This window comes from Salmo trutta, chromosome 13, assembly GCF_901001165.1.
Source record: "Salmo trutta chromosome 13, fSalTru1.1, whole genome shotgun sequence".
Lineage (NCBI taxonomy): Eukaryota > Metazoa > Chordata > Actinopteri > Salmoniformes > Salmonidae > Salmo > Salmo trutta.
Window position 1 is genome coordinate 36324877 of NC_042969.1, and position 27401 is coordinate 36352277.

The 27401-nt window shown below is 42.8% G+C and overlaps 1 protein-coding gene and 1 long non-coding RNA gene across 7 annotated transcripts; both read right to left on the bottom strand.

The window, feature by feature from the left end:
- Positions 1–123: 123 nt before the first annotated feature.
- Positions 124–27401, bottom strand: LOC115205738 (TNFAIP3-interacting protein 1). Of its 6 annotated transcripts, none has more exons than XM_029772016.1 (18): positions 20387–20891; positions 17592–17790; positions 13541–13690; positions 13017–13111; positions 12301–12360; positions 10555–10755; positions 9351–9445; positions 8735–8882; positions 7910–8011; positions 7565–7630; positions 7024–7155; positions 5914–6042; positions 5674–5817; positions 4983–5108; positions 4685–4738; positions 2895–3026; positions 2499–2559; positions 124–2268 (listed from the first exon to the last, which is right to left on the bottom strand). In XM_029772016.1, exons 1-18 carry the CDS (start codon positions 20414–20416, stop codon positions 2231–2233), a joined length of 1962 nt encoding a protein of 653 aa, XP_029627876.1. In that variant the 5' UTR covers positions 20417–20891; the 3' UTR covers positions 124–2230. The 6 variants fall into 6 exon arrangements, with proteins under 6 accessions (XP_029627876.1, XP_029627877.1, XP_029627879.1 ...); XM_029772017.1 differs by having other exon boundaries at positions 2901–3026; positions 20387–20890; XM_029772019.1 differs by lacking the exon at positions 20387–20891 and adding an exon at positions 27290–27401 and having other exon boundaries at positions 124–2559.
- LOC115205743 (uncharacterized) lies at positions 17903–18336 on the bottom strand. The gene is made up of 2 exons (XR_003880668.1): positions 18236–18336; positions 17903–18185 (listed from the first exon to the last, which is right to left on the bottom strand). It is a non-coding gene; the product is annotated as an uncharacterized LOC115205743 (long non-coding RNA).

Below are 27401 nucleotides of genomic sequence, written 5' to 3' on the forward strand. Positions count from 1 at the left end.
TGGTGCCAAGTTCTTCCTGTAAACGATAAACTGTGGTGTGTGTGGCCACTCAAATGCTTTCACAAAATGTCTAGGTCAACAAGGAAAAACTTAAAATGGAAATAACCACCAGAGTAAGATGTATGAAAACATTTAGGATATGTTTATTAAGCCAGTCAAATACAAAAAGTCTCATCACATCAGTAATGTGCTTTTGCCTCCTGCAAAACTCCACCACAAAAAGACAACTGCCAGAGTGGAAAAAACAAAGCATTCCTTTCAAAGTGCAATTCAACATCCCCATTCAACTATTGGACCATTCTGGAATCTGTCTTTAAAAATAAGTCTGATCCAACTGGATTTACTGTGAACATTGTGAATAAACACCCATCTTTACCAGTCTGAATGCAACATAAAGGTTTATAATACCATACATATGCAATCCTATGTAGCTTTGATTCAGGAGATACAGAACATTAGTTCACCACCAAACCAAATCACACATCAGAAGGATTGGAGCTCCAGGGTAGTGACCAACCCCTCGCCCCTTAAACTCCAGACACTAGTGGAGATATCAAAGCATCGGTAAAGTAAACGCAATATGGTAATAAATCCACTTTGTCGTGAAATAACTGAGCCATTTTGTCAACACCTATCCATTCCTCAGATCAACAGAAGTACCTGGGGTAAGGTACAAGGCTGGGTTTGGAATTCAAGCCGGCTCTTGACGGTATCACAGAGGTTCACCGGACTGCCGGATAGATACTGTAGATTGATAGGCATTAGTATGGAGCTGTTGGAAGCCAGCGGAGTCAAGGATGTGGCCAAAACAGCACCCTATTCCCTATATAAAAGGGACTTTTGACCAGGGCCGGGAGTCTGGCTGAGGTGGTTTATCACTGAGGTAATCGCTGACTGACTGATCCTTGGGGGTTAGCCGAGTCTCCGTTTAAAAAAGAAAAGCTTAATTTCCCCTCTGATGCGAAAAAAAAGGACATGACTGACAGGTTAAAGCAATATGGAGACCAATCGTACCCTGTTAACTCAATATAAAATGTACATATTACAGTATACTGACCATATTCTGCTAGCAGAGCGCTCAGGTAGGCTAACGTTTACAGCATCCAGAACAGGCCTACGCCCTACAGTAGTGCTATCAACTGTCAGCATTAGGGAAGGAAAGGAATCCATTCAAGACTATTGGGACAAAGCCTGGGTTCACTACGACCTATGACCCAATCCTCCAGACATATGACTGGACAGCTTTGGGGGGTAAATATGTTGAGGACTTGTCTACCTTAGGATATCAATACATATCAAATATTTAAACCAATTAAATCAAAAAAGGTGTTACATTGGTCATTTTTGGCCAATCGGGTACTCTTGTGAGGGTGCGTGTAACCAACATACGATGTCAATAGCTACAATATATTGGGAGTACACTAACAGAAAGAACAGCATTACTAAAGACAAGTGATTTACATTTAGTCAATGCAACCATCAAAACAGAAGATTATAAATAAGTGATCACCACAATCATGTTTTTTTGGCATGATATACCAGCTAAATTCACTTCCCAAGTTTAATGTATTATAACAAATCACTTTTATGAACAGTTATACTTATGTAACAGTTCTAGAACACCAATGGTACTGAACAAATTCTCAGAAATGAAAAGATCCACAGTTACGATTTCTATGATTCCAATTCCAAGGCAATTTACCAATATAAATGATACATCGGTGGAATGAATAGAGTAGTATTGGTTGTTATTGACATGGGATAATGGACCCCTTGACCCTACGAGTAACAAAACAGCTTTGTAAAAACGTTACATATTTGCAGTGGGATGATAGTCAATAGCCGATAATCACATAGGTATATTGTCTTAAATATTACATTTTGATCATTTCAACCTATTACACACAAATGACTTCAGTTCCTGCATAGAATCATATGAAGCAGATATTGAATCTCCCAAAAAATATTATGAGGTTAAAGAAGAAACGCATCTAAATTATAATATTGATGTAATATATTTCTGAATAGCGAAAACAGTGTTTCACAAGTAGGCTTATAAAAAGGCAAGTATAAACAACATTACAACAGAATATCTACAGTTCAGTAGGAACATTATAGTTCAAATCACACCTGGTCAACTGAAAACTAACTGATTCATGCTGCTGCTACCACCACGAGGAGGGAACAAATGGTAGAGAGGACCTTAGAATATTGACCCTGGAAAGCACTATCACTCTCTTCTTCCAAACCCAGTTGCGGTGGACTGATCTATAGACAGAGTAGAGGAAAAGGTTTAACTCTAAGCAATCACACAATCAGCCACTCAGTGAATGAGAGAGTTTTGCAAAAAAAATATTCAGATAGCTTTCCCAATCAGATATCCTGGTTGGAGGATCCAGAATTTCCTGCTTATGCATCCTGATTCCAAGTGATCTTCCAACCAGGTTTTCCAGAAGTTTGCAACCCTTTTTTCGTAGCCATCTGTTGTGTCAGCGTACCCGTGTTCTCTGGTGGTGGTCTGGAACCATCCCCGGCGCCGGACCACCTGGAGCCTCTGGGCTGGGGGAACGATGACAGCACCGGGAATCACATTTTATTCATATTGTCCTTTTTACATAAATTGTCACAGAGTGCTTTACGGTAACCCGGCCTAAGCCTCCAAACAGCAAGTAGCTGCTTAGTGGCAAGGGGAAAACGCTTCTCTGTCAGTAGCTATAATCTAGGGGTAGTAGCTAGCGGTCCGATTGGGATTCGGTCACATTCACTAGGAACCAAAACGGAAGAAAACAAACCAAAATAGGGATCGACAACCTGAAAAAGTCCAATAAGATTACGCTTATTTGAGTTTTCCATTGCAAAACAGTTTCCACTAATAAATCTATTGTGATACGGACCCTTACCGGTGTGAAGTCGCCGCGTCCCGTTTGCGCTACACTGTCGGCGGCAGCAGTTGCTGCGATGTTGAGTATCCTGGGTTGGTGGTGTGTTGTCCAGACGTCCTGCCCCGAGCCTCCTCCTGGAGCAACCTGCATAAAGGGACCATAGTAGGGAGGGCTCAGAGGGCTGTTCATGGTGCCTGAGGAGGGGTGTGAGGTACGCCTCTCCTGCTGGCCCTACCAGGGAACACAGGGATACAGACCTCGGTAACCCCGGTCAGAGCAGAGTAAGGCAGGGCAAGCAGCCAGGAAGAGGAAGCACAGCGTCCAGTCACTTGGATTTATACAACATATCTAGTTTATCTACATCTGAAAATACGGAGGGGGTTGTTTTCAGCCAGGCAGAGGAATGTTTCAGTAGTTTCAGATAAAACTGGAGTAAAGCACAGCCCTAGATGGTGCTCCTCAAACAGACAGGAAGTGAAGCACAGCACACAGCCATTTGTACTTATCTAAATCAGGAGAAAATCCATCCTATTGACATCATTACTTCAGGGATGTCTTTAAGTGTTATGTGGAACTAGACTAATAGGGCTTGTCTTCACATGACTGTGGTGGTAAACCTGTGTCTGATGACTGAGGGGTTAGCCTATAATACCTATACTAACAGACTAGGATCACCACAGACATGTGAAGACAAGCTAAACCCGTCTATAGAGGGAGATGAGAAGGAACTGAGGCCCGGTGACTACAGTACCCGTCTATAGAAGGAGATGAGAAGGAAATGAGGCCCGGTGTCTACAGTACCCGTCTATAGAGGGAGATGAGAAGGAACTGAGGCCCGGTGACTACAGTACCCGTCTATAGAGGGAGATGAGAAGGAACTGAGGCCCGGTGACTACAGTACCCGTCTATAGAAGGAGATGAGAAGGAAATGAGGCCCGGTGTCTACAGTACCCGTCTATAGAGGGAGATGAGAAGGGCCTGAGGCCCGGTGACTACAGTACCCGTCTATAGAAGGAGATGAGAAGGAAATGAGGCCCGGTGACTACAGTACCCGTCTATAGAGAGCCTGAGAAGGGCCTGAGGCCCGGTGACTACAGTACCCGTCTATAGAGGGAGATGAGAAGGAACTGAGGCCCGGTGACTACAGTACCCGTCTATAGAGGGAGATGAGAAGGGCCTGAGGCCCGGTGACTACAGTACCCGTCTATAGAGGGAGATGAGAAGGGCCTGAGGCCCGGTGACTACAGTACCCGTCTATAGAGGGAGATGAGAAGGAAATGAGGCCCGGTGACTACAGTACCCGTCTATAGAGGGAGATGAGAAGGAAATGAGGCCCGGTGACTACAGTACCTGTCTATAGAGGGAGATGAGAAGGGCCTGAGGCCCGGTGACTACAGTACCCGTCTATAGAGGGAGATGAGAAGGGCCTGAGGCCCGGTGACTACAGTACCCATCTATAGAGGGAGATGAGAAGGAACTGAGGCCCGGTGACTACAGTACCAGTCTATAGAGGGAGATGAGAAGGGCCTGAGGCCCGGTGACTGCAGTACCCGTCTATAGAGGGAGATGAGAAGGAACTGAGGCCCGGTGACTACAGTACCCGTCTATAGAGAGCCTGAGAAGGGCCTGAGGCCCGGTGACTACAGTACCCGTCTATAGAGGGAGATGAGAAGGGCCTGAGGCCCGGTGACTACAGTACCCGTCTATAGAGGGAGATGAGAAGGGCCTGAGGCCCGGTGACTACAGTACCCGTCTATAGAGGGAGATGAGAAGGGGGGCCTGAGGCCCGGTGACTACAGTACCTGTTTATGATGCTGCATCTGTAGTCTCTCCAGCTTGCATCTCTCCCTCTGGGCCTGGAGAAGATGGCGGAGGAGCAAACCAACAGAAATGGATGAACACACATCAGGAAAACCAACACATGGGAGGTGGAGGAGATGAGAACCACCATATTCAATGCAAAGTGCTGTGAAACAGTCTGCGTCGTCCCAAGAGGTACCCTATTCCCTATACAGTGCACTATTGACCAGGGCCCATAGGTATGTGCACTACATAAAGAATAGGGTGCCATTTAGGAAGCAGATGAAAGCAGCTCCTAACCTGATTGGTGAGGTTGGTCACCTGACCCTGCAGCCTCTCCACCTGTCTCCTCAAGTCCTCCTTTTCCTCGTTCATTCGTTCCCTGTCGCTCCTCTCTTTCCTAAAGTCCTCCTCAAAGATCTTCACCTGAGAGAGTAGATACAGCAATGGGATGATGATTACCTCGGGTACTAAGTTGGTGAGGGAGGAGGACCTCGGGTACTAAGTTGGTGAGGGAGGAGGACCTCGGGTACTAAGTTGGTGAGGGAGGAGGACCTCGGGTACTAAGTTGGTGAGGGAGGAGGACCTCGGGTACTAAGTTGGTGAGGGAGGAGGACCTCGGGTACTAAGTTGGTGAGGGAGGAGGACCTCGGGTACTAAGTTGGTGAGGGAGGAGGACCTCGGGTACTAAGTTGGTGAGGGGGGAGGACCTCGGGTACTAAGTTGGTGAGGGGGGAGGACCTCGGGTACTAAGTTGGTGAGGGAGGAGGACCTCGGGTACTAAGTTGGTGAGGGAGGAGGACCTCGGGTACTAAGTTGGTGAGGGGGGAGGACCTCGGGTACTAAGTTGGTGAGGGGGGAGGACCTCGGGTACTAAGTTGGTGAGGGAGGAGGACCTCGGGTACTAAGTTGGTGAGGGAGGAGGACCTCGGGTACTAAGTTGGTGAGGGAGGAGGAGGATTACCTCGGGTACTAAGTGTGTCTAACTGACCTGTTCCTTTAACACCGCTATCTGAGTGAGCAGCGCCTGCCTCGTAAAGTTACTAGGCCTGTCGTCATGGTTACCGCTGGTGCCCTGGCCCAGTGGCTGCTGGGAGGAGGGGGGAGGGTGCAGGTTCAGGGCCTTTTCTAGAGCCTGAAGGGTGGCAGAGGGAGACAGTAAATTAGAACACAGTACATACAGTGTACACACACAGTATACACACACAGTACACACACAGACGATAGTGACCCTGTTGAGGCGCTGTATCTCCTTCTCCTGGTACTCTCTCTGTTTACTGAGGGGCAGCAGCTGATCCTGCAGGTAACGAACCTTCTGCTTCAACTCTGTGGTCTCAGAGTTCAGACACTCCTTCTCCCCCTGAAAACATTCATACAACATTACCACAACCATTTCACAACCTGCTTCAACTCAACTTTTTCAGAGTTCATTCACAGTTTAAACCAGACTGAAGGATGTGAAAGTCTGATGAGTAATGTTTCACATGTCAGAGACTGTCAGGTTAAAGTTCATCTGATGGTGACCTAACAGTGACCATCATATCATAGTCATCCTGGCATGTTTTTGCAAAAAGGTGAAATGTCACAATAGCTGATGTTTTTCTCAGTACATTTCAGTCAATGGGAAAAGATGAGTATCACAGGCTTGACATACTTCTCATTTAATCTCATGTCTGTCTCTCTACCTCCTTATTTCCCTCACTCTCTTCTCTCTCTCCACCCTCTGTCCCCCTCTTACCCTCCTTCCACCCTCTTCCCCTCCTCCACCGTCTCTTTACCCTCCCCCCTCTCTCACGCCTCGCTTAACCTTTACAGAGGGTAATGCTCCTGAACAGCTTCCACCCCCAAGTCATAAGACTGCTGAACAGCTTCTACCCCCAAGCTATAAGACTGCTGAACAGCTTCCACCCCCAAGCTATAAGACTGCTGAACAGCTTCTACCTCCAAGCCATAAGACTCCAAGCCATAAGACTTGAGATACTCAATGAGAGGGGGCAGCACTGAGCTAGCCTGCAACGCCACTTCCTGGACTAGCTTCATCTGTGCATGTTATGTCTACATACATATTTGATTTCCTTGGCTTCACATGAGCTATTTTGAGTCCATTATACAGTCATTGTGTCACAACAGACAGGTGAGAAACACTCAATGGACCGTGTCTGAGTGGGCTGGAGCAGTCCTCCACGCTGACACAGACCTGTTCCCAGCAGTGAAGACCCCACACTCACCAACACATACACACACACAGCAAAAATGTTGTGTACGTTGTTGGGTTTGTGTACGTCTTGAGGACATTGTTGGGTCTGTACTGGGTCTGTACTGGGTTTCTGTGGGTTCTCACCTGTACGTTCTCGATCTTGGACTTGGCAAGCAGCAGCTTCTTATCGTAGTCCCGCTGCCTCTGTTCTCGCTCCGCCTCTAACTCCTGCACGGCCTTCTGGGAGTCCGCTAGCCGCTGACGCAGGTCTGTGATCTGATCGGGGGGGGGGGGGGGGGGTTGTTCAAACTCTTAAAACAGGGAGTATGTCTTTTCAACGAGACAAATGATCAGAATCATCATTTCAGACTCAGCAGAATGATGTGGAGCAGTTTAGGGTTGGCCCCAAATCTCCGAGCCGTGGAAGTGTGCGTGGGCGTGTAGGCGTGTGTGTCTTCAAATGTGTGTGTCTCAGTGTGTGGGTGTGTGGACCACAGCAGGAACAGTGAGTACCAGAGAGGTGAGGGGATTTCTGACAGATGTGTCACTAGAACATGTGGTTGACTCACTCACAGACACAGCCTGGGTGCCATCAAAGTACACACCACCGCATTTTTTCCATCAACACACACAGGTTACTATATGAACACAGTGTGTGTGTGTGTGTGAGAGAGATAGAACGTACCTTCTGTTCAAACTGTGACTTCATCGAGTTCCACTGGACATCCCACTGCTTGTTCACATCCAGTACCTGTCATCATCATCACAACAGAAATATGACTGAAACCAATACGTCATGTACACATTTTTGCACAGACTTCCACCAAACGGAAACAGGACACCTTATTAAGGGTGCGTCCCAAAACGGCTCCCTATAAAAAGTGCACTACTTTGTATGGGCCCAGGTCAAAACTAGTGCACTATAAAAAGGGAATAGGGTGTCATTTGGGATGTACTCATACACATTTACAACAAAGACCTTTTTCTACGTGGCAAGAGGACACCTGATGTAACGTTGAGAGGGACTCACATCTTTCCTCTGCTTCTCTAGAAGCTTGATCTTCTTCTCGTAGGCCTCTGGGTCACAGGGCTTGGCCGGGGCTTTCTCCATTTCTGTGGCATTCCCCCTCCGCTGTGGGACAGGGATATAAAACACGATTATTTAAAAAAAAAAATAATTTTAAAGGAATAATCCACACCAAACCTGTTTTTTTGTTTTTTGTTTTCATTAGTCCACTGTTGATAAAGTGCCAAAAATGTTTCCCCCCCATGTCAGCAATCACATTTTCAAGACATAGGACTTTCAAAAAGCTAACTGTCAAAACATCACAATGATGCGTTTCGCAATAAATGATTTGAAACGTAATTCATTCATAGAGCCCACTCTGCAACAGGACAAGGATATGAAACATTGCTCTTAAATTTCCCACACTAGTACAGATCATCATTTATACAAGTTGTGTCATAAAAATAAACACTTGCTTTTTTTTGGGAAGTCTCTCAGACATTCTACACTGACCAATGTGACAATATAAAAAAGGATTTCACACACAGCAACATTACAGTAGTACTACAGTCAATCACATCCCCATACTGTACGTTAGGATGAGACATCAGTCATGGTAACTATTCCACTACTGCGATGCCTGGCAATGACCTGACTCATACTGCCAATACTCAATACGGAAACTAGAGTATTTAAAACTGGAGTATTTACTGTAACAGCACACGTCCTGATGCTGTGGCTTCCTAGATGTCCATGCTGATCATTTCCCCCCTCTCCCCCCCCCAGCTTTTAATGTCCTCTGAATCAGACAGGTGCCATTCCATTCATTCTGGGGCAGGATTTACATACCTTCTGCGGTGTGCTGACTTCCATCTTGGATCTAACACTGGCAGTTCCCTCTTTCACCACATCTTCTTTGGCTTCTGGCTGCTCCTCGCTCTCTGCTGCGGTCTCTCCTGCTCCCGTATTCTGCTCTTTTAGCTTCAGGTTCTCTGGTCTGCAGTGACCAGAGAGTGAAAGCAGGGTTAGTGTTACTATGCAGTTATAGAGATATCTACAATATGTATCGCAGTGTTTAGTAGAGTAATGTGCAGCTTGACAGAGCCCTAGGATATCCTCTGGGAAGACCCTACAGCCCCACTGAGGTAGGGAGAATATTAGGGCAATTCCAGGAATCATCAAAAACAAAAAACTTTGACCAACTGTCATTTCACTTGAACCTTTGTAGTTGCTGGACAGAGAATCATTGTGAAAAAGAAAAGTGAAAGTCCACTTATAATTTACTGACTACCAAGTGTTTATTGCCTTTATTTAAGCTCAATAAACTCCAACAAAGTCCTAAACTTGACTTAGGAGCAGAAAAACAGTATAAAGCCAACCTTCAGTTTCAATTAACAATAATAAATAAACTGCTTCTCTCCCCTGGGGAGATGAAACTGAATCCAGAGAAAATACAAAAACTCACCTCAGTAGTTCCATGTCTCCGTTTCTGTACTGAAGGTCCTCCTCCATCTTCTTTCTCAGCTCGTTGTTCTCTTGTCTGAGCTGCTCACAAAGAGTCTAGACAAAGAGAAGGACAAGCATTAGTAACACAGCCCTCTCCTCCTGTACCAAGACACACACCTCCCCCCTGACCAAGGCAGTCCCGTTCTGTTCCCCCTTTTCCTTCCCCATCGGACTCCATCACGACCACAGTCATCATGGGACGCTCGATGGTGAGAGACTTTGGCCTGCCCTACGGCCTGTGGGCTGACCAAGGTCCAATGTCACCCAGGCGCCCGTGTCAGAGACATCAATTCCCTTCTGCCCCGTTCTAGCCAACTACTCTAACACTGGCACCATCGTCACTCACGTTGGCTTTAACGACAAATCGCTTTCAGCAATCTGAGGAACTGTAGAAGGACTACAACATTGTCTTGAACACCCTTGTTGGCACAGGGAAGTGAATAATCTTATCTGGCCCGATGCCGTGCTATAGAATGGGTTCGGAAAGTTACAGCCGCCTCGCTGCCCTAAAGGAGTTCCTGAAGAAACTTTACAAATACAGGAATGCCTCCGTTTGTGACAATTTTGACTTGCTGTGGGAGCAACCAACAGTCTTTAAAAGAGAGGGGATTCTCCCTAACCACAGTGGTTCCAGGATGATCTCCTTCAACATAGTGAACCGCTATGCTAGTGCTCCAGTCCCCCGTAATAATAAGCAATAGTCTGGGTGGCCGGACTATTAACAGCAGTTCTTACAGCTTGGGGGCAGAAGCTGGTAAGTAGCCTTTTGGTCCTAGACTTGGCGCTCCAGCACGGCTTGCTGTGCGGTAGCATGGAATTCTGCCACCCCAGGTAACTCAAGCTAGCAATAAAAGCAGATAAAAGAACACCTTACAGCACGACGGGGACTGTGAAGAGACACACATTTTAATATATACTTTTTAAATTGTATTTTGAATTATATGATGTATTGTGTTACGCATTTTATTTGTTGTGTTTTGTTTCCTATTTGGACCCAGGAAGAGTAGACGGTGCCTTGGTTTTGCAACATAATTTGGTTCAGCATCAGGAATGACAACACACACACACACACATAATTGTTATTCGCTATTCAGGCTTAATTTCCAGTCTTTGAAATACCTGTGTGGACATTTGTCTACCTGCCTCTCACCCCTGTCAGTTACCTGTAGGAGGGATGTCCTCTGCTCGTTCTTTTGGACCTTGGAGGAGAGGTGGTGGAACTCGACGGCCATGCGTCCCAGGTGGGCTAGGAGCTGGTTGGGGTTGGACGCCTCAGCAAAGATACTGAAGGAGTTTTGTAGACGCTGCAGCTGGCTGGCTAACTCCTGGTTCTCCTGAGGGAGCTGTCCTGTTCCTGCACCAGCCTGGACATCAAAATCAAACTTGATTTATACAGCACCTCAAAAACAATACATTTCTAGACAAATATGACATCAAGATAAAATAACTAAGATTAAAAAAAGATAAGAGTTAAACAATAGTAAAACAGAGAGGACCTGAGAAACACCAGTCAGAACCTTTGAACTGCCATACTGACTGGACAGGACACCAATCAAGTAATGTCAAAACAACATATTTCTAGTTTCATGGATACTAGATGTATAAAAATAAGGACAAATCCCATCTGAATCATACAGCCTGTAGATAGAGTCTTCCTCTGTGTGTCAGTCTATCCCTCCGTGTTGTATTGATTGATCAATCGTGTAAGTAACGCTCCATATCCTATATGCAATGCAGTACTATACATGTTGTGCAATATTGTACAATGAAGCAAAACCCCCATTAAGATTGAGCTTCTTCTAAACGTTTCAGCGGCTCAGAGTCAGTCTATAGACTTGTGAAAATGTGTCACAGCTTTCCTATACTTTTGGGTGATGATGCATTACATCAGCGATAGTCATTTGATTCTATACCATATCAGTCCGGAATATTCTGTGACTGACATTCTTCCCTGTCAGGCATTCCCTAACTGCAGGCGTTTGTGTGTGTGGTCAGTAATAATCGTGGACATTCCCTGTGCTGACTCATGTCGAGCTACCAGTATTGAGTTAGTTGGCTGTTAGTTGACTCACTAGAGAAGAGACACAGGAGAAGTTCCTGATATAGAAGACATGAACAAAGACAATCGAGAGCTAAGGAAATGAAACTTGAGGAGCTGCTCTTAGATTCTTCACCAGGTATAACGATCATGTTCAATGGTTTTTAAACCTCTTAACTCTGGTGGCATTTTCTAAAACGACATATGAATATTGTATACTACCCTCATAAAGCACGTTTGGTTTCAGAACTCTTAAGTCCTACAAACACAGTCCTGTCCAGTCAGTATGGCGGTACAGAGGATCTGCTTTAGTACTGTTAGAAAAGGTAACAGAGGAATTCTAATGAAGGTGTCCAAAATCAAAATGTGTCTACTACAGAGATAGGCCCCAAAAAATGTAAAAACTGACAATTGTCCCCATGTTGGTGAATAAGAGATTTGAAATACAATATGACACCAATTACACAACTTGCACCTTTGGTGACTTGACCTATATTGTGTATTCTATGAATAAGAACATAGAGCATGATTTATGGTGTTTATGGGGAAGACGTGTAGCTATTAAATGATATGTCACTTTCTATTTTCTGATCATATTTTAGTTTTTTTGGGAGGGGGGGGGGGGGATGTGTCTGGCCCTGTACAGGGCCCAAAATAACCACTCAGTTTAACTGGAAGTTATATATAGATAGATAGAGAGATAGAGAGAGAGAGATAGAGAGATAGAGAGATAGAGAGATAGAGAGAGAGAACAATCTTGCTGAACTTGAGCCATTTAGACACAAACTAGCTACCCTCGCATGAAAATTTGTACATCCCCATTTTTTGCCCAGTTATTGTTAGCTACCCTCGCATGAAAATTTGTACTTACCGTCTGGGTATCAGAGGTCTTCTCCTCCATATTCCACACCTCAAACTCAGACAGACCTTCCTACAAGCACCAAAGAGGGCAATGATCCAGACTGATCAGTATTAAAGGGATGCTTCAGGATTTTGGCAATGAAGCCCTTTATCTCCTTCCCCAGAGTCAGATGAACTCCTGGATACCTTCTTTTTTTTTTTTATGCGTCCAGTAAGGAGGAAGTTAGAGGTAGTTTCCCGAACCAAGGCTAACTAGCATTAGCGCAATGACTGGAAGTCTATGAGAACAGCTAGCATGCTGCACTAATGCCAGTTAGCGACTTCCTTAAAACTACACACAGAGCCCCCCCATCCCCCCAAAACAAATATCCACAAGTTCACCCAACTCTGGGGAAGTAGAAAAAGGGAACTTCATTGCCAAAATCCCAAACTATCCCTTTAAGTAAACCAATACGACTATTTAGTTAACCAATATGGCTTGACACTTGTAGCTACAATATATTGAACGTAAGTGAACCGTTTAAAATGAAAACTACTTTCAGTTAGCGTTTGCTGGAAGCCAGAAACCAGTTGGGACAGACATAAAAAGCACACCACCACCGGACATGTAAATGTTATGTTTCAGATGTAGGCTAATGAGGCTGTACTTATTATTGAGCAGGCTGAGCAGGCTGAGCAGCCCAGCACATTGTCTATAAAATATAAAGTAAATCTCTGTTTACTTACGCTGGGCTGATCATGATGTAGGGCTTTCTCCGTTGAGAGACACGACTGACTCGGTCTCTGGTCCATACTGGGTTGGCGGTGAAGCTTCCCCTGACCTGAAACAGTTAGGAGTCACACCACGGGTTATAGGGTCAAAAATGTATTAAAAATAGCTTCTGATCAAAGGGTAATTTCTCAAGCAAGAATTTTGCTAGGAGTGTCTGGGAGTGGTATGAAAATTAGCTGTTATTGACAGAAAGAGATTATGACCTCTTATTGGTCTATTAACTGGTGATGTCACCAAAGCCAAAACTACATCCCACCAAAACAGGCTGAAATTTCAGGTGATCTATTCAAATCAGCTCTTACACTAAAATTACATGAGCATTTTCACAATATTACGCCAAACTCAGTGTGGAAATGTATATAAAAAATTTCAAAAAACACAGGACAATCACGTTTTTGACTGCACTGGGCCATTGGTGATGACATATTGCTGCAAATCATGAATAATCAGGTAGGAAACCACATCTCTGATAGCATACCCTGTGTCTCAGTCTGAACAGGTCCTCCCATACAGAGACTGGTAGCGAAGCTGGAGGTAGAAGACTTCAAGGCCTCGTTGTCTCTGACCAGCTCCTCTACACGCTGACGCAACTTAGACGCCTCCCACTGAGACTCCTCCAACAGGTCTCCTATACACCAGACAGACAAACCATTAGTAACAACAACCGTATTTACAGCAGTAACAAACAGCTCCTACACACCAGATAGACAGACGGTTAGAAACATCTTGATTTGAAGTAGTCGCTTCTTCATTTTGGGTTGTGGCATATAGCTGAATATGTTATTCACAGTCTACATGACCTATAATACATGAAGGATAGACAGTAGCTAGTGTTTCTGATGACTAACAACTAAAATCATGCAGACCCTGAGAACATTACTCATTACAGATAAACAGCACATAACCAAAGAATGGACCACACCAACCCAACAAAAACTTACTAGTCACAAGTCACTAGAGAAACTCCCTGCAAACATTACAGCACATAACCAAAGAATGGAATCAGGTCTAACCACATTCTTCCTACAACGCTATGAGAATAGAATATGAAGCTATAATGCATAGGTCATAACACTAATATCGATAGAGGAGTGTGATGAGTGTTGAGGGGTGGGTATGGTCTTGAGATCTGTCAGATAGATCACATGTGCACTACCGGTCAAAAGTTTTAGAACATTCAAGGGTTTTTCTTTATATTTACTATGTTCTATCTTGTAGCATAATAGTGAATTATATCAAATTGTTAAATGAAAATATACTGCTCAAAAAAATAAAGGGAACACTTAAACAACACAATGTAACTCCAAGTCAATCACACTTCTGTGAAATCAAACTGTCCACTTAGGAAGCAACACTGATTGACAATACATTTCACATGCTGTTGTGCAAATGGAATAGACAAAAGGTGGAAATTATAGGCAATAAGCAAGACACCCCCAATAAAGGAGTGGTTCTGCAGGTGGAGACCACAGACCACTTCTCAGTTCCTATGCTTCCTGGCTGATGTTTTGGTCACTTTTGAATGCTGGCGGTGCTTTCACTCTAGTGGTAGCATGAGACGGAGTCTACAACCCACACAAGTGGCTCAGGTAGTGCAGCTCATCCAGGATGGCACATCAATGTGAGCTGTGGCAAGAAGGTTTGCTGTGTCTGTCAGCGTATGGAGGCGCTACCAGGAGACAGGCCAGTACATCAGGAGACGTGGAGGAGGCCGTAGGAGGGCAACAACCCAGCAGCAGTAACGCTACCTCCGCCTTTGTGCAAGGAGGAGCAGGAGAAGCACTGCCAGAGCCCTGCAAAATGACCTCCAGCAGGCCACAAATGTGCATGTGTCTGCTCAAACGGTCAGAAACAGACTCCATGAGGGTGGTATGAGGGCCCGATGTCCACAGGTGGGGGTTGTGCTTATAGCCCAACACCGTGCAGGACGTTTGGCATTTGCCAGAGAACACCAAGATAGGCAAATTCGCCACTGGCGCCCTGTGCTCTTCACAGATGAAAGCAGGTTCACACTGAGCACGTGACAGACGTGACAGAGTCTGGAGACGCCGTGGAGAACGTTCTGCTGCCTGCAACATCCTCCAGGATGACCGGTTTGGCGGTGGGTCAGTCATGGTGTGGGGTGGCATTTCTTTGGGGGGGCCGCACAGCCCTCCATGTGCTCGCCAGAGGTAGCCTGACTGCCATTAGGTACCGAGATGAGATCCTCAGACCCCTTGTGAGACCATATGCTGGTGCGGTTGGCCCTGGGTTCCTCCTAATGCAAGACAATGCTAGACCTCATGTGGCTGGAGTGTGTCAGCAGTTCCTGCAAGAGGAAGGCATTGATGCTATGGACTGGCCCGCCCGTTCCCCAGACCTGAATCCAATTGAGCACATCTGGGACATCATGTCTCGCTCGACTGTCCAGGAGTTGGCGGATGCTTTAGTCCAGGTCTGGGAGGAGATCCCTCAGGAGACCATCCGCCACCTCATCCGGAGCATGCCCAGGCGTTGTAGGGAGGTCATACAGGCACGTGGAGGCCACACACACTACTGAGCCTCATTTTGACTTGTTTTAAGTACATTACATCAAAGTTGGATCAGCCTGTAGTGTGGTTTTCCACTTTAATTTTGAGTGTGACTCCAAATCCAGACCTCCATGGGTTGATAAATTGGATTTCCATTGCTTATTTTTGTGTGATTTTGTTGTCAGCACATTCAACTATGTAAAGAAAAAAGCATTTAATAAGATTATTTATTTCATTCAGATCTAGGATGTGTTGTTTAAGTGTTCCCTTTATTTTTTTGAGCAGTGTATATTTTATATGTGAGATTCTTCAAAATAGCCACACTTTGCACACTCTTGGCACTCTCTCAACCAGCTTCACTTGGAATGCTTTTCCAACAGAGTTCCCACATATGCTGAGCACTTGTTGGATGCTTTTTCTTCACTGTGCGGTCCGACTCATCCCAAACCATCACAATTTGGTTGAGGTCGGGGGATTGTGGAGGCCAGGTCATCTGTTGCGGCACTCCCATCACTCTCCTTCTTGGTAAAATAGCCCTTACAAAGCCTGGAGGTGTGTTGGGTCAATGTCCTGTTGAAAAACAAATGATAGTCCCACTAAGCCCAAACCAGATGGGATGGCGTATCACTGCAGAATGCTGTGGTAGCCACGCTGGTTAAGTGTGCCTTGATTTCTAAATAAATCACTGACAGTGTCACCAACAAAGCACTCCCACACATCCTCCTCCATGCTTTACGGTGGGAAATACACATGCAGACATTATCCGTTCACCCACAGCGCGTCTCACAAAGACACGGGGGTTGGAACCAAAAATCTCAAATTTGGCCTCTAGACCAAAGGACAGATTTCCACTGGTCTAATGTCCATTGCTCGTATTTCTTGGCCCAAGCAAGTCTCTTCTTCTTATTGGTGTCCTTTAGTAGTGGTTTCTTTGCAGAAATTCAACCATGAAGCCCTGATTCACAGTCTCCTCTGAACAGTTGATGTTGAGATGTGTCTGTTACTTGAACCCTGTGAAGAATTTATATGGGCGCAATTTCAGAGGTTGGTAACTAATGAACATATCCTCTGCAGCAGAGGTAACTCTGGGTCTTACTTTCCTGTGGCGGTCCTCATGAGAGCCAGCTTCATCATAGCGCTTGATGGTTTTTGCGACTGCATTTGAAGAAACTTTCAAAGTTCTTGAAATTTTCCGTATTGACTGACCTTCATGTCTTAAAGTAATGATGGAATGTCGTTTCTCTTTGCTTATTTGAGCTGTTCTTGCCATAATATGGTCTTGGTCTTTTACCAAATAGGGCCATCTTCTGTATACCACCCCTACCTTGTCACAACACAACTGATTGGCTCAAATGCATTAAGGAAAGAAATTCCACAAATTAACTTTTAAGAAGACACACCTGTTAATTGAAATGCATTTGAGGTGACAACCTCATGAAGCTGGTTGAGAGAATGTCAAGAGTGTGCAAAGCTGTCATCAAGGCAAAGGGTGGCTACTTTGAAGAATCTCAAATATATTTTGATTTGTTTACCATTTTTTTTGGTTACTACATGATTCCATATGTGTTATTTCATAGTTTTGATGTCTTCACTATTAATTGTACAAAGTAGAAAATTGTGAAAATAAAGAAAAACCCTTGAATGAGTAGATGTAAAACTTTGGATCGGAGGTGTAGTTAACCTACTGCTGTCCCTACAATAACACAGGTCTACTGCTGTACAGTGGCATTGGTACAATGTCACAAGTCCCTATAATAACCCAGGTCTACTGATGTACAGTGGCATTGGTACAATGTCACAAGTGCCTACAATAATACAGGTAGATGTTGTCTAAAGACATGTTGTATTACATGGAGTATAATCATTTAAAATTAACCCAGAACTCAAATCTGGCGTAATTTGGTCAGATGCCCAATTATGTTTCTGTGTTGTTTTCTGTCCAGGAGAGATTAGGACCATAATAAAGAGCTGGTGATCTAGACCAGAGGGGTAGGCTATGTCACAAAAGCAGGTACGGACCTAAGCTCTTGAGTCCCTTCATCCTCTCTCGGAGCACGCTGTTCTCTTCCAGTAGTAGTCTATAGCTGCTCCCTCCAACACTGCTGCCCTCCTCCCTGGCCTCTCTGGCCTTAGCCTCGCCCCCGCCGGGGTCGTAGATACGATAGGGCCCTTTTCCTTCCATCGCCACTGATTCACTTACCAGGCATGGTGCTGGGAACTGGAGGAACAACAGAACAGAAACATCAATAGGAAAGAACCAATAGAACAAGAGAGGCAGAGCTGTGTGGGAGGTTTCAGTTAGGGAATGTGTTTTGACTGTGCTCAGTAACTTTTGTTACAATACGGGGAAATAGGCCCATGTCATGTTTACCGTTTGTGATGAGAGAACCTAGACTTTAGTAGCCTGGTCCCAGATCTGTTTGTGCTATCATGTCAACTCCATGGCATGGCAATGAATGACAAGGAGTTGACAAACAGATCTGGGACCAGGCTAAGTCAATAGCTCTAGCACACATGGCTAAGGGGAAAACTAATAGACATTGAGATGATCTTTAGCCTGATATTACAAAGCGCAAACCTCATACTACCTCCTACAGGAGGAGTAGTACCAACCTCCTACAGGAGGAGAAGTACCAACCTCCTACAGGAGGAGAAGTACCAACCTCCTACAGGAGGAGAAGTACCAACCTCCTACAGGAGGAGAAGTACCAACCTCCTACTCCCTCATATACAGTGCATTCTGAAAATATTCAGACCCCTTGACTTTCCACATTTTGTTACGGTACAGCCTTATTCTAAATGTATTTAATAACTTTTTTTCTAAATCAATCTACACACAACTCCCCATAATGACAAAGTGAACAGGTTTTTAGAAATGTTTGCAAATTTAAAATAAAAAACTGAAATACCTTATTTACATAAGTATTCAGACCCTTCGCTATGAGACTCGAAATTGAGCTCAGGTTTCCATTGACCATCCTAGAAATGTTTCTACAACTTGATTGGAGTCCACCTGTGGTAAATTAAATTGATTGGACATTATTTGGAAAGACACACACCTGTCTATATAAGGTCCCACAGTTGACAGTGCATGTCAGAGCAAAAACCAAACCATGAGGTCGAAGGAATTATCCGTAGAGCTCAGAGACAGGATTGTGGCGAGGCACAGATCTGGGAAACGGTACCAAAAATGTCTGCAGCATTGAAGGTCTCCAAGAACACAGTGCCCTCCATCATTGTTAAAATGGAAGAAGTTTGGAACCACCAAGACTCTTCCTAGAGCTGGCTGCCCGGACAAACTGAGCAATATGGGGAGAAGGGCCCTGGTCAGGGAGGTGACCAAGAACCCGATGGTCACTGACAGAGCTCCAGAGTTCATCTGTGGAAATGGGAGAACCTTCCAGAAGGACAACTATCTTTGTAGCACTCCGCCAATCAGGCCTTTATGGTAGAGTGGCCAGACGGAACCCACGCCTTACTAAAAGGCACGACAGCCTGCTTGGAATTTTCCCAAAAGGCACCTAAAGACTCGCAGACCATAAGAAACAAGATTCTCTGGTCTGATGAAACCAAGATGGAACTCTTTGACCTGAATGCCAAGCGTCATGTCTGGAGGAAACCTGGCACTATCCCTACGGTGAAGCATGGTGGTGGCGGCATCATGCTGTGGGGATGTTTTTCTGCGGCAGAGACTGGGAGACTAGTCAGAATCGAGGGAAAGATGAACGGAGCAAAGTACAGAGAGCTCCCTGATGAAAACCTGCTCCAGAGCGCTCAGGACCTCAGACTGCGGCGAAGGTTCACCTTCCAACAAGACAACAACCCTAAGAACACAGCCAAGACAACACAAGAGTGGCTTTGGGACAAGTCTCTGAATGTCCTTGAGTGGCCCAGTCAGAGCCTGGACTTGAACCTGATCGAACATCTCTGGAGAGACCTGAAAATATCTGTGCAACGACACTCCCCATCCAACCTGACAGAGCTTGAGAGGATCTGCAGAGAAGACTAGGAGAAACTCCCCAAATACAGGTGTGCCAAGCTTCTAGTGTCATACCCAAGAAGACTTGAGGCTGTAATCGTTGCCAAAGGTGCTTCAACAAAGTACTGAGTAAAGGGTCTGAATACTTATGTAAATGTGGTATGTTAGTCTTTAAAAAAAAATCTAAATAATTCATACACATTTGCAAAGATTTCTAAAAGCCTGTTTTTGCTCTGTTATTATGGGGTATTGTGTGTAGATTGATAAAGAAAAAAACCCAATGTAATCTATTTTAGAATAAGGCTGTAACGTAAACAAAATGTGGAAAAAGTCAAGGGGTCTAAATACTTTCCGAATGGCTGTAAGAGAAGTTTGGTTACATAAAAAGCATTGTTTTGGTTTCCCACTCTAAACCATTTACAATGCAGTCACATTAGAATGTCACCAAAGGGGACTTCTGTAAAAGCTATTTCAGGACACAATCATTTAAATGTGTAACTTACAAACACTGATGTGGTCAAGTCATTGAGTGATAACAACGTTGTAAAAATGCTATTAAAATGCCACACTGGAGAATGCCTGAAAAATGACCATGACCAATATTAAAAACTGAACTTCCAGCCAGACAGATGAGAAACAAAAGACATTGTACAGTAGTAACCAGACGATTAGATAAACACTAGCTAGTGCAGTTGATCTCAGTTGCAAAATAGAATAATGAAATGAAAGACAATATATTATTTTAGAAAACGCCATCATTCAAACTGGATGTTGTCATGAGATGTGATGACGTCCACCGAGAGTCCCGACAACACCACAACATGACCCAACTCACTGTCTTTTCGGCTTGTCTTTCTTCGTTCATTATTGCTTAGAAGAAGAGACGGCTAAAGTATCCAGTCCAGAAAACAGTCACTGATTAGATGTCAAGCTAAAACAACATATCTCGCGGTTCAGTAGTTAGGAGCGACATCCCATAGTTACACTGCTGGCTTAACTAACGATACAATTATGGCTAGCCATGAAGCTAGTTAGCTAACGTTAGTCATTTCAGTTGCTATACTAAGATGCTGAAAAACCATTAGCTAGTTAACGTCAGCTAACAAAGTAGCAAATCGGACTGTATAGCAAGCTAACATTTTGCTTACTTAAACGATAGCTAATTCGCGTTAGCTAACGTTATATCTAAGTGAAAGTATTTCTACAAGATAACGACCTGGCTAACAATGTCATGCAAATTATAGCTAACATGACAAAATATATATTGGATAGCAAACTAACTAGTCATTTGCTACGTATCAAAACCAGTGTCTGATTCCAGACAACGTAGCTAGCCAACTTTCTATCAATTTCATGGTAAACAAAGAGACCTTTGGCTTATGTTAGCTACCTTTCTGCTTCAGTGGCTCCATCGATTTACCCAGACACCAATTGCGGAAGTGGTGTCTGCTGTAACCTGGGAAATTCCACCTCGCTGTCGTTTGATGTTGTAAACAGTTGTGGTTGACAAGCGGGCCGACCAATGCAGAAGCTTGACACAGGCTGGTTTAATCTTTAAAAAAACAGTGCAGTGTTTTGCTCCAAACATTGGTAGCTCAGGGATTGATTGGGGGGGCATGGATGACTGCAGCCAGAGCAAGGCTTGAACCGGTGACCTTAATTAAAGCTAGAATCCTTAGTTGAAACAATAACAAAGCCTTCAACCAGCCTCTGGTTTGGTAAAAAGCTGAGGGATGGACCTGGAGACATGTAACCACTCTCAAATTCATAGACAGAGCTATAGATGCATGGACTTACCGTCCATGATACCACAATTATGATTTGAACCATGTTATTTATGTTGTTTACAAACATTGGTGTAAAACAAATGTATATTTTGGGTTGAGATGGGGTACAACTGTTGAACTAATCTCATGAAGTGTTTATATATGATATTCTTCAGAAATCAATGGGTATATATCATTCATTTATAAGTCCCCCAAAATATGTAGCAACTAAGGAGTTTAGCTATAAGCTCCGCACCTCTAGGCAGAGGCTGTAGTACAGTCACAGACTTCATTACTACTTTATAGCTCCGCACCTCTAGGGAGAGGCTGTAGTACAGTCACAGACTTCACTACTCCTTTATAGCTCCGCACCTCTAGGGAGAGGCTGTAGTACAGTCACAGACTTCACTACTCCTTTATAGCTCCGCACCTCTAGGGAGAGGCTGTAGTACAGTCACAGACTTCATTACTACTTTATAGCTCCGCACCTCTAGTCAGAGGCTGTAGTACAGTCACAGACTTCACTACTCCTTTATAGCTCCGCACCTCTAGGGGAGAGGCTGTAGTACAGTCACAGACTACACTACTCCTTTATAGCTCCGCACCTCTAGGGAGAGGCTGTAGTACAGTCACAGACTTCACTACTACTTTATAGCTCCGCACCTCTAGGGAGAGGCTGTAGTACAGTCACAGACTTCATTACTACTTTATAGCTCCGCACCTCTAGGGAGAGGCTGTAGTACAGTCACAGACTTCACTACTCCTTTATAGCTCCGCACCTCTAGGGAGAGGCTGTAGTACAGTCACAGACTTCATTACTACTTTATAGCTCCACACCTCTAGGGGAGAGGCTGTAGTACAGTCACAGACTACACTACTCCTTTATAGCTCCGCACCTCTAGGGAGAGGCTGTAGTACAGTCACAGACTTCATTACTACTTTATAGCTCCGCACCTCTAGTCAGAGGCTGTAGTACAGTCACAGACTTCACTACTCCTTTATAGCTCCGCACCTCTAGGGAGAGGCTGAAGTACAGTCACAGACTTCACTACTCCTTTATAGCTCTGCACCTCTAGGGAGAGGCTGTAGTACAGTCACAGACTTCACTACTCCTTTATAGCTCTGCACCTCTAGGCAGAATCTGAAGTACAGTCACAGACTTCACTACTCCCTTAAAAGCTCTACAGGACGAATGACTATTTCTATCTATGTTCTATCTATGCACATATGAACTCTGGGACAACCTTGATACATATACTATACTGCAGATAGGCCTATGATCAACAAAATGTGTTCTTCTGCTCAGTTATTTTCAAAGATAGGAATCTCATGATGGGTGACCTCCATATACTAGATGCAACCAAAACCAATAGAGACATCTTGTGGAAAATAAAATAATACCTAAACATGAACTGCTATTGACTAAAATAAGTGAGACACAATGCAGACCTGTCTTTACCATAGAGTTAGACAGATGACTCACCTTTGCATATGTGCCATTAAAGCGTCTGTGACAGCACGGGCTCCATTTTGAACAGTGAGGGCTGGTGGGAGGAGCTATCGGAGGACGGGCTCTTGTGTAATGGCTGGAATGGAATTAAATGGAACGGTCTCAAACATGGAAACCACATGTTTGACTCCATTCCATTAATTACATTCCTACCATTACACAGAGTCTGTCCTCCTATAGCTCCTCACACCAGCCTCCACTGATTTTGAAGTAGTCAATTTCTTCTTCACGATTGGCTGATTTCTCCTGATGACTCGGTTGGACATGAGTCCAACAGTGTCACTAGGAGAGATCAGCCAAGGAAGTAGGAAGTCCCAACCATTTGACTACATTAAAATGGTGGAAGGCCTCAATGGCGATGCCCATGATAATACAGTCTTTTTGCCACTAGAGGCCTCTCTCATTCTCCATGGTCTGTAGGACCTATTGGACACCATATTCAGGGTTGGGGAGTAATGTAATCTGATTACAAAAAACAGTAACTGTAATCAGTTACATTACCAGCAAAAATGTTGTAATCTGATTACAGATACTTATGAAAAACTGGATGATTACTTCTTGGATTACTTTTAAATTCCGAAAGTATGTTTTTTTTCAATTACATTCAATTCAGCATTGGAAAAAAAAGCACAAGTTTAAGTTTGTTCCACCTGAGCGAGTCTGACCATAGAAACCACTATGATGACAAACCTAAGGCATTTGATCTATACTTTTTGTCTTTTAATGCCTCTTAAGGGGAAGGTAATCTGAAAGTAATCAGATTTAAAAGTTACGTTACTGATTACAATTTTGGACAGGTAACTAGTAACTGTAACGGATTACATTTAGAAAGTATCCTAGGCAACCATGGCCATAACCAGCCCTCCGAGCCAACCTTAGACCGACAAAGACTGAAAAGCTTTGTTTCCGGTATGGGGGTCGACACAACAGTTCACTCATGTCAGTCCAGGTAACCACCAATGGTTAAAATTTGGCACTCTGCTATATTTTTATCCATCAAACCCAGTCAGACGGCACGCAGACAACCTAAGTTCAAACCCAGTTGGAACTAAAGACAGTTTAAGCCCGCTGAGCTAAAGCTTAATCAAATCTGTTTTTCAGCAACATACATTTTCTCGCTCTGCAAAATGTTTACATTTGGCGTTACATAACCAACAAATCGTTTATATTGTGAAACAAAAAAAAACCCTGCAAAATGTTGCCTTGCTAAACAGGAATAATTTAGCTGTATTGCTTATCTTGAACATTGGCTCGCTGGTTTTGAATAGAGTAGAATAGAGTACAGTAGAGTAGAATACAGTATAATAGAGTACAGTAGAGTAGAATACAGTATAATAGAGTATAATAGAGTACAGTAGAGTAGAATACTGTATAATAGAGTAGAATAGACTACAGTAGAGTTGAATACAGTATAATAGAGTAGAATAGAGTACAGTAAAGTTGAATACAGTATAATAGAGTAGAATATAGTACAGTAGAGTAGAATATAGTATAATAGAGTAGAATAGAGTACAGTAGAATAGAATACAGCATAATAGAGTACAATAGAGTAGAATATAGTATAATAGAGTAGAATAGAGTAGAGTAGAATACAGTATAATAGAGTAGAATAGAGTATAGTAGATTGGAATACAGTATAATAGAGTAGAATAGAGCACAGTAGAGTAGAATACAGTATAAAAGAGTAGAATAGAGTACAGTAGAGTTGAATACAGTAGAATAGAGTACAGTAGAGTAAAATACAGTAAAATAGAGTAGAATGGAGTACAGTAAAGTTGAATACAGTATAATAGAGTAGAATAGAGTACAGTAGAGTAGAATACAGTATAATAGAGTAGAATAGAGTATAGTAGAGTTGAATACAGGAGAATAGAGTACAGTAGAGTAGAATACAGTATAATAGAGTAGAATAGAGTACAGTAGAGTAGAATACAGTATAATAGAGTAGAATAGAGTACAGTAGAGTATAATACAGTATAATAGAGTAGAATGGAGTACAGTAGATTGGAATACAGTATAATAGAGTATAATAGAGTACAGTACAGTTGAATAGAGTAGAATAGAGTACAGTAGAGTAGAATACAATATAATGGAGTATAATAGAGTACGGTAGAGTAGAATACAGTAGAATAGAGTACAGTAGAGTAGAATACAGTATAATAGATTAGAATAGAGTACAGTAGAGGAGAATACAGTATAATAGAGTAGAATAGAGTACATTAGAGTTGAATACAGTAGAATAGAGTAGAATAAAGTACAGTAGAGTAGAATACAGCATAATAGAGTAGAATGGAGTACAGTAGATTGGAATACAGTGTAATAGAGTAGAATAGAGTACAGTCGAGTTGAATACAGTAGAATAGAGTACAGTGGAGTAGAATACATTAGAATGGAGTAGAATAGAGTACAGTAGAGTAGAATACAGTATAATAGAGTAGAATGGAGTACAGTAGATTAGAATACAGTATAATAGAGTAGAATATAGTACAGTAGAGTAGAATAGAGTACAGTGGAGTAGGATACAGTAGAATATAGTAGAGTAGAATACAATATAATTGAGTAGAGTAGAGTAGAATACAGTATAATAGAGTAGAATGGCGTACAGTAGATTGGAATACAGTATAATAGAGTACATTAGAGTTGAATACAGTAGAATAGAGTAGAATAGAGTACAGTAGAGTCGAATACAGTTTAATAAAGTAGAATAGAGTACAGTAGAGTTGAATACAGTATAATAGAGTACAGTAGAGTAGAATACAGCATAATAGAGTAGAATGGAGTACAGTAGATTGGAATACAGTGTAATAGAGTAGAATAGAGTACAGTCGAGTTGAATACAGTAGAATAGAATACAGTAGAGTTGAATACAGTGTAATAGAGTAGAATAGAGTACAGTAGAGTATAATACAGTATAATAGAGTAGAATGGAGTACAGTGGAGTAGGATACAGTAGAATATAGTAGAGTAGAATACAATATAATGGAGTAGAGTAGAATACAGTAGAGTAGAATACAGTATAATAGAGTAGAATGGAGTACAGTAGATTGGAATACAGTATAATAGAGTAGAATAGAGTACAGTAGAGTTGAATACAGTAGAATAGAGTACAGTGGAGTAGAATACATTAGAATGGAGTAGAATAGAGTACAGTAGAGTAGAATACAGTATAATAGAGTAGAATGGAGTACAGTTGATTAGAATACAGTATAATAGAGTAGAATAGAGTACAGTAGAGTAGAATACAGTATAATAGAGTAGAATGGAGTACAGTAGATTAGAATACAGTATAATAGAGTAGAATAGAGTACAGTAGAGTAGAATAGAGTACAGTGGAGTAGGATACAGTAGAATATAGTAGAGTAGAATACAATATAATGGAGTAGAGTAGGGTAGAGTAGAATAGAGTACAGTAGAGTAGAATACAGTAGAATAGAGTACAGTAGAGTAGAATAAAGTAGATGGAAACAGATCTAACATAAGTTTCCAATCTCCATTGAAATATTTTTTGATCTGTCCGAGTGGATACTGGCCCTTGATCTAGCCCAGGATTTCTTAAAATATGGGTCAGGACCAAAAGTGGGCCCTGGGCATGTGAGAGGTGGGTACTATTTGCTCTTAATTTGAATCATTGGAGGACGATTTGGGTCACGGGAAGACTGTCAATTTCTCATTCGGGTCTCGAGCACATTAGTCATTCAACTTTAACAAAAACATTTTAACTAATATTCTTTTAATATCAAAGTTATTTTCTTCTATGTAGGAATGGACATCAATGAATTTGCCGCAATACATGGCTCACTTTTGGCTTCTCCTCAAGCACAAAATACTGTGAAAAGTCCACATCTAGACTTTAACTTGATTGGATATGTGCTGAATAGAAGGCCAGTCTGGAAAAGCTGACTGATATTTGCATGGTGTCCACTGTTCAGTATTGGGTTTGTTATTCATAACTCAGCTGTACTGTTAATGCACACCAATTGTAAAATCTGTATCATTTTTAATTTGGAGTGATTACAGAAATGTCATGTTATAATTTCTGATGTGTTTTTGGAACAAATATGACCTATAATGACTCTAGAAAGGTTTGCACATTTTTTTTTCTCCAAATCAGTTAAAGAGATTATATTACATCACATAAATGGATTTAAGTGTTGTTGTTTTTTTACATCAAAACGTTATTTTTAGATTACAGAAAGAGTATCATATTTATAATGTATCTGTCTGAGATATTAAGAATTATATTCTCGATAAAAGTAACCTTTTTAATGTTAACAATCAATAGCATTTTGTTCACTAACTTGATTTTCCCATTTAAGCACATTAGATGATTCATTTAGCATGACCAAGTCAGAGTCAAAAAGCTTCAACACAGGACTGTTAATAACCTAGATTAACTATCTTATAACATTTAACAAAATTAAATCTATATATACAATTTGGAAAAAAAAGCAAAGAAACTCACCGACACATTGAGCGTCTTTCCGAGAGGCGCTTTTTAATAAGGAAACTGGTGAATAGGGGGGAAGCTATTTCAATGTTTTTAGAGATACATGGGGAATTCCCACATAGAGAAA